The sequence below is a fragment of the Silurus meridionalis genome, chromosome 8, assembly GCF_014805685.1.
Source record: "Silurus meridionalis isolate SWU-2019-XX chromosome 8, ASM1480568v1, whole genome shotgun sequence".
Taxonomy (NCBI): domain Eukaryota; kingdom Metazoa; phylum Chordata; class Actinopteri; order Siluriformes; family Siluridae; genus Silurus; species Silurus meridionalis.
In genome coordinates, this window is record NC_060891.1 from 28,284,016 (window position 1) to 28,291,878 (window position 7,863).

At 42.1% G+C, this 7,863-nt stretch overlaps 1 protein-coding gene across 1 annotated transcript in view; it reads right to left on the reverse strand.

Annotated features, from left to right (window-relative positions):
• Positions 1-565: 565 nt before the first annotated feature.
• Positions 566-7,863, reverse strand: part of LOC124390134 (pantothenate kinase 1-like) — a 7,402-nt gene continuing 104 nt past the window's right edge. Inside the window, exons 1-7 of the mRNA XM_046855876.1 lie at positions 7,762-7,863; positions 5,099-5,448; positions 4,747-5,000; positions 2,216-2,392; positions 1,723-1,846; positions 1,245-1,369; positions 566-1,050 (exon numbers count right to left, since the gene is read on the reverse strand). The exon at positions 7,762-7,863 is cut by the window's right edge and continues 104 nt beyond it. Coding sequence (XP_046711832.1) covers positions 1,313-1,369; positions 1,723-1,846; positions 2,216-2,392; positions 4,747-5,000; positions 5,099-5,448; positions 7,762-7,789 — 990 coding nt within the window. The 5' untranslated portion in view covers positions 7,790-7,863 and the 3' untranslated portion in view covers positions 566-1,050; positions 1,245-1,312. The remainder of the gene's footprint in view (positions 1,051-1,244; positions 1,370-1,722; positions 1,847-2,215; positions 2,393-4,746; positions 5,001-5,098; positions 5,449-7,761) is intronic.

Here is a 7,863-nt window from a genome sequence, read left to right on the forward strand (position 1 = left end):
TGAAATTAAACAAAAAAATTAATGTGACCAAAAATAAAACAAACATTAGAAAATCTAATCTTCGCACAAACATGAAAAATTAACGAGAATCTCTTTAAGAGGGATTTTATTTCTCAGCTTTTAGAAAAAAAAAAAAAAAAGCAAACCTTGAAATATTATTTTACAAACTTTTACAAAGAAAAAGATAAAATAAAAGACAAAATATAAATAAAATAAATTCCTTCTTGATTTTTTTTCATGGAAAATACAGAAAAAAAAGGTAAAAAAAAAAAAAAGGTCTACATTTCTTTCAATTAAAATGTTTAAAAACAAAAAACACTATTTAAAAAAAATGTTTCTGAATTGAATCTATAAACTTTTTTTTACTTTACACTTTCTTACACTCAGCACCTTTAAGACTAAGCTCCGCCCACTTCATAATTGTTTATACACACACACACACACACACACACACACACACTCACACACAGTTAATTGAAGATATTTTCATTTAGAATCCACTGTGTTTTAATGCAAAAAACATGAAATGTAATATTTTTAAATGTTAATTTCTTATGATTAAATATTAAATTGTTAAACTCTTTATTGGCACAAATATTAAATGTAGTGTTTAAAAAGCTGAGATTTTTTCTTGTATTTTTTGCATTTCATCCTCATTTGCATATTTTAAAAAATAACAAACCTAAAAACTCATTCGCATGAAAAAAGGAAACTTTTTTTTGTTTTGTTAAGAACTGAGTCTCTTCCCTGTGACATCAGAAAAACTACACATTTCCCTCCACAGTGAAGCCTTTAACACCATCTACTGTACATATTTACAATAAACCCACAGCGTGTAAAAGTAAATGCCCCTCCTCAGGGTAAATTAGTGATAAAACATCTTTATCTTACAATAATAAAAACTTTAAAAACGTTTAAAGGTTATTTACACATGACACATTAACATCGTTAACACCGTTAGCGTTGAGGCAGAGACGCAAGGAGACGTTACTCAGTGATCTTCGGAGGACTTCAAGAGCTCCAGGAAAGCTCCAACTGCTCCAAAGTATCCTACACACACACACACACACACACACACACACACACACACACACACACACACACACACACACACACACACACACACACACACACACACACACACACACACCTCAGTATAATGTTGTACACACGCAGTCATCAGCATAAAAAACATTTGTGAGGTCACAGTTTTTAAACAGTTCCATACATTTTTACAGTTTTTACCTCGTGCTCGAGGAAAAGAGCCTTCAGTTGTCCTTTGGACCAGAAGTCCATGGCGTGGCGAGCAGCTTCATAGACAGGGTGTTGATCGTAGAAAATTCCCCACAAACAGCACCCTGTCGATGTTCTGCTCAAAAATACAGTAAATACATAAACAAATCTCTCATATTATATATATATATATATATATATATATATATATATATATATATATATATATATATATATATATATATATATATATATATATATATATATATATACACACACACACACACACACACACACACACACACACACACACACACACACACACACACACACACACACACACACACAGGATACTTTACTTTTTACATTATCTTCCAAAAAATAAATGACATTTAATAAACACATTTTACTTATAATATTTGCACCACCTGCCATGGTCTCACACACACACACACACACACACACACACACACACACATACACACACACCTCATTAATGGCACACATGCGTGCAATGGAGCCGATGTTGTTGGTGATGGTGACGAGTGTGGCTCTGGCCAGATCTTCTTTAGTGGTGCTGTCCCTCTTCTCCTTACTCATCATGTGACCAAAACTACACACACACACACACACACACACACACACACACACACAGGGGAAGATTTTTGAGTGCGTTCATGGAATAGAGTGAGGAAGACCGGCGTCGGGTGTGGAGTGGAGCAGAGTGGAGGGGGGGGTATGTTGTATGGAACACCTTCCTCCATATATGATTGTGATAAAATCATCATCATCATCATCTTTATCTTATAATCATACACACTAACAGTTTAAAGGTTATTCACAGTTTACATTAACATCACACACACACACACACACACACACACACACACACACACACACACACACACACACACACACACACACACACACACACACACACACACACACACACACACACACACACACACACACACACACACACCTGGAGGCCACAGTGCTCCCCTGCAGGCTGAAGCGTTGATAATCTCCACCGTAAATGTCCTTTACCAGTTTGTCCACATTGTTTCCATCTCCTTTACTGGCCATCTCCAGAGCTTCCTCAAACGTCTCACATCCTGTCAGCAGGCAGCACAGACCCAGGAACGTCCCTCCACCCAGGCTGCAGCACAACACCATCATCATCATCATCATCATCATCACACTACATCATTACTCCCTCCACATAACCTTAAGGAATTAAACAGAAAAATCATTACTCCAAACTCTGATTACTGCATCTGTCAATTTGTTTCTGTCTCTTTCTCTCTGTTTGCTTGTCTTTTTTCAGTCCGTCTGTCGGTCTGTGTTTCTTTTTCAGTCGGTCTGTGTTTCTTTTTCAGTCCGTCTGTCGGTCTGTGTTTCTTTTTCAGTCGGTCTGTGTTTCTTTTTCAGTCCGTCTGTCGGTCTGTGTTTCTTTTCAGTCCGTCTGTGTTTCTTTTTCAGTCCGTCTGTCGGTCTGTGTTTCTTTTCAGTCGGTCTGTGTTTCTTTTCAGTCCGTCTGTCGGTCTGTGTTTCTTTTCAGTCGGTCTGTGTTTCTTTTTCAGTCCGTCTGTCGGTCTGTGTTTCTTTTTCAGTCGGTCTGTGTTTCTTTTTCAGTCCGTCTGTCGGCCTGTGTTTCTTTTTCAGTCCGTCTGTCGGTCTGTGTTTCTTTTTCAGTCCGTCTGTGTTTCTTTTTCAGTCGGTCTGTGTTTCTTTTTCAGTCCGTCTGTGTTTCTTTTTCAGTCCGTCTGTGTTTCTTTTTCAGTCGGTCTGTGTTTCTTTTTCAGTCCGTCTGTCGGTCTGTGTTTCTTTTTCAGTCGGTCTGTGTTTCTTTTTCAGTCCGTCTGTCGGTCTGTGTTTCTTTTTCAGTCCGTCTGTGTTTCTTTTTCAGTCCGTCTGTCGGTCTGTGTTTCTTTTTCAGTCCGTCTGTCGGTCTGTGTTTCTTTTTCAGTCCGTCTGTCGGTCTGTGTTTCTTTTTCAGTCCGTCTGTGTTTCTTTTTCAGTCCGTCTGTGTTTCTTTTTCAGTCCGTCTGTCGGTCTGTGTTTCATTTTCAGTCCGTCTGTCGGTCTGTGTTTTTTTTTCAGTCCGTCTGTGTTTCTTTTTCAGTCCGTCTGTGTTTCTTTTTCTGTCGGTCTGTGTTTCTTTTTCAGTCCGTCTGTCGGTCTGTGTTTCTTTTTCAGTCCGTCTGTCGGTCTGTGTTTCTTTTTCAGTCCGTCTGTGTTTCTTTTTCAGTCCGTCTGTGTTCCTTTTTCAGTCCGTCTGTCGGTCTGTGTTTCTTTCTCCTGTCCGTCTGTCGGTCTGTGTTTCTTTCTCAGTCTGCCTGTGTTTTTTTCTCAGTCCACCTGTGTTTCTTTCTCAGTCCGTCTGTGTTTCTTTCTCAGTCCGTCTGTGTTTCTTTCTCAGTCCGTCTGTGTTTCTTTCTCAGTCCGTCTGTGTTTCTTTCTCAGTCCGTCTGTCGGTCTGTGTTTCTTTTTCAGTCCGTCTGTGTTTCTTTTTCAGTCCGTCTGTGTTTCTTTTTCAGTCCGTCTGTGTTTCTTTTTCAGTCCGTCTGTGTTTCTTTTTCAGTCCGTCTGTCGGTCTGTGTTTCTTTTCAGTCCGTCTGTGTTTCTTTTTCAGTCTGTCTGTGTTTCTTTTCAGTCCGTCTGTGTTTCTTTTTCAGTCCGTCTGTGTTTCTTTTCAGTCCGTCTGTGTTTCTTTTCAGTCCGTCTGTGTTTCTTTTTCAGTCCGTCTGTCGGTCTGTGTTTCTTTTTCAGTCCGTCTGTCGGTCTGTGTTTCTTTTTCAGTCCGTCCTGTCGGTCTGTGTTTCTTTCTCAGTCCGTCTGTGTTTCTTTCTCAGTCCGTCTGTGTTTCTTTCTCAGTCCGTCTGTGTTTCTTTCTCAGTCCGTCTGTGTTTCTTTCTCAGTCCGTCTGTGTTTCTTTCTCAGTCCGTCTGTGTTTCTTTCTCAGTCCGTCTGTCGGTCTGTGTTTCTTTTCAGTCCGTCTGTGTTTCTTTTTCAGTCCGTCTGTGTTTCTTTTTCAGTCCGTCTGTGTTTCTTTTTCAGTCCGTCTGTGTTTCTTTTTCAGTCCGTCTGTCGGTCTGTGTTTCTTTTCAGTCCGTCTGTGTTTCTTTTTCAGTCTGTCTGTGTTTCTTTTCAGTCCGTCTGTGTTTCTTTTTCAGTCCGTCTGTGTTTCTTTTCAGTCCGTCTGTGTTTCTTTTCAGTCCGTCTGTGTTTCTTTTTCAGTCCGTCTGTCGGTCTGTGTTTCTTTTTCAGTCCGTCTGTCGGTCTGTGTTTCTTTTTCAGTCCGTCTGTCGGTCTGTGTTTCTTTCTCAGTCCGTCTGTGTTTCTTTCTCAGTCCGTCTGTGTTTCTTTCTCAGTCCGTCTGTGTTTCTTTCTCAGTCCGTCTGTGTTTCTTTCTCAGTCCGTCTGTGTTTCTTTCTCAGTCCGTCTGTGTTTCTTTCTCAGTCCGTCTGTGTTTCTTTCTCAGTCCGTCTGTGTTTGTTCTTGACCCCTGACCTGGTGCCGGTGATGCGTTTGTATTTGTTCTGGGAGTGGACAGCGAGGACACTGACTCCGGAGCCGATGTTAACCAGCAGCATGGGGAACGGGTTCTCCAGACGACACGGTCGCTTCACACAGCGCTGAAAATCGGTTGCATTCTCCAAATAATAACACTCTGTTTTCCCATTAAACCCCATGGAGTCCAAATACAGCAACCCTCTGGTCAGACAGTCCAACTCGTCCAGCTTCAATAACTCCACCCCCACCATCTACACAGAGCGAGAGAGAGGAGACAAAGAAGCTAAAACATCATCCAGCTTGGCGTACGTAAATATCACCGTTGGTCAGCGCTTATTCTTCATCTCACCATCCTGAAGTCTTCCTCAAACTTGTATGCCCCACCCCCAGTAGCACACACAGTCCTGTAGAGCTTGCTGATGCTCTTCTCCTGCACTGCAGCGAGGAACGGCGTGACGTCGGCTGTTTGGAAGCGGATGAAATGCAGCGTTCCGACTCTCCCGCACACGCTCAGGTCACGGAGCTCCAGCTGATCGTCTCGAACAGCACACTTCCTGTGCAGAGTCTTGGACCTGAGGTACGAGCAGATGGACTGTAAGCTCCCCAGCTCCTCTTCCTCCTCTTCTGTCATGTCGTTTGGCTCAAAGTACACCAGCTTTACCAGAGAGCCTCCAATATCCAGACCAAACCAGGGGAATGCTGGACAAGGCAAGACAGAAGAAAGAGTAATGGATCAGAAGCTCTGGACCTCTATTTAGAAGGTTGTTGGGTCTAATCTCACCATCTTAATCCTGATTTGTAGGTTTCTAAAATCCCAAAGTTCAGATTTGATGTCTGCTTGGTACGAATAAGAAACCAAGCAGAAGACCTTTTATGAGAACTTAATGACCACTACACCCCTTAGATGTTACCCCCCCACCAGTCCAATAGCCACAAAGAGTAGGACAATTTGAGGACTGTCCATCTTCAAGTGGAAACATCTACAGTATTTGGTTCCTCATCATCAATTCATCTCCATGGCCTACAAAAATTAACGATTTGTAGGTGCATGTGCTCAAATAAACCTCTTAAGAGGAGTTGAGCATTTTCAAGAATCTGTGTGACAACAGGGGGCGCAGTTTAGAGGTGTTCTGTAGCTGGAGAGAGGAATGGAAAGTGTAAAAAGATCTTCCCTGAGAACACGAGGATTTTTCAGCTTCTAAATTGTAATAATAAAGTTGGTCAGTGCTTATGGCAACCCTTAGAGTGTTCTGGTAAAACGTTGTGAAACTGGTCACTGTGTGGAAATCATGTGGAAATTTCCCTCTGTACTTCAATTACACGTGCCAGAGTTCAACAGAAACAAGACAGGAAGAAACAATAAAGCGGCGCATGAAATTGGCTTCAGTTCTGGCATTCAGTAGCGTCACATAGTCGGTTTCAAAAGTCCAACATATAAAGGTCAGTTTTATTACACAAGCAGCGTTACACAACCTTACACAACATTGTGTTCTGGGTCGGACGAAGAGAAGCAAAGTTCAGACTGACCCTGAAACAAGACGACCTGAAGTAACCTTGGAGGTACACAGTCCTGATTTCATCAAGCACCATGTTCATTAATATGTAGAACACACACACACACACACACACACACACACACACACACACACACACACACAAAAACACAGGGCGTTAGTGTAGCGAGTGTGTGTTCAGTAGAAACGATGATGTAGATACTGAGTATGAGGACGGCTGACCCGAGCGAGTGTGTGTTCAGTAGAAACGATGATGCGTAGCGACGAGAGTGAAGAACCAGTTCACTTCAGCGAGCACTGAACCAGTCATCATAACATACAGCTTCAACACCATAAACACCTCAAATATAGCCCATCCCTGCAACGCACAAAATTAATAATGGGGTACAGACTTTCGATTGGGTGGGTATGAGATCCAATCCCACAACCACCGAGCCGCCACTTCTGGGACCCTGAGCACGGCCCTTTACCCTTAACTGTATAAATGAGATCTCTACCAGCAGCTCTGGATAAGAGGAATTAAATGATATAAATGTAAATAAAAGAGGCAGACAAAGAAAGAATGGACAGAACATAGACAGATAGACAAAAAAAAAAAAAAGACAGACAGACAGACAGACAGGCAACCAGACACAGTTTAAAAAAAAGAAAACAGAAAGAGGCATGTATAGAGACAGAAAGGTAGGCAGAAGGACAGACTGACAGAGAGGTTGACAGATACAGACAGAAGGGTAGACATGTAGGCAGACAAACCTAGAAACAGAAGGGTGGACAGACAGATGGATACACCAAAAGGTAGACAGCCAGACAGAAAAGGTATGCAGACAGACAGACAGATAAACAGAAGGATGGACAGACAGATACAGACAGAAAGATAAACATGTAGGCAGACAGACAGGCAGACAAGCTGAAGGGTAGACAGACAGACAGACAGACAGACAGACAGACAGATACAGACAGAAAGATAAACATGTAGGCAGACAGACAGGCAGACAAGCAGAAGGGTAGACAGACAGACAGACAGATAGACAGCAAGAAGGATAGACAGACAGACAGCAAGAAGGACAGACAGACAGACAGACAGACAGACAGATAGACAGCAAGAAGGATAGCCAGACAGAAGGGTAGACAGACAAACATTTAGAGACAGAAATGTAGACATGTAGGCAGACAGACAGACAGGTAGGTAGGTAGACATACAGGCAGACAGACAGACAGAGACAGACAGACAGACAGATAGATAGAGACAAAAAGGTAGACATGTAGACAGACAGACAGACAGATAGATAGAGACAAAAAGGTAGACATGTAGACAGACAGACAGACAGATAAAGACAAAAAGGTAGACATGTAGACTAACAGACAGACAGACAGACAGACAGACAGATAGAGACAGAAAGGTAGACATGTAGACAGACAGACAGACAGACAGACAGACAGGTTGTTTTTAGTCAGTAGTTTATTATTGAGTGTACACTGAGTCTCTGCTCCTTCTTACCGCTTTCCTTCTTCCATTTCAGCTTCATCTCCACACTCAGGTGTAAAATCTGCTGCTGAAATCTGCACAAAACCGCGTCTTTCCAAACAAACCGAACAAACC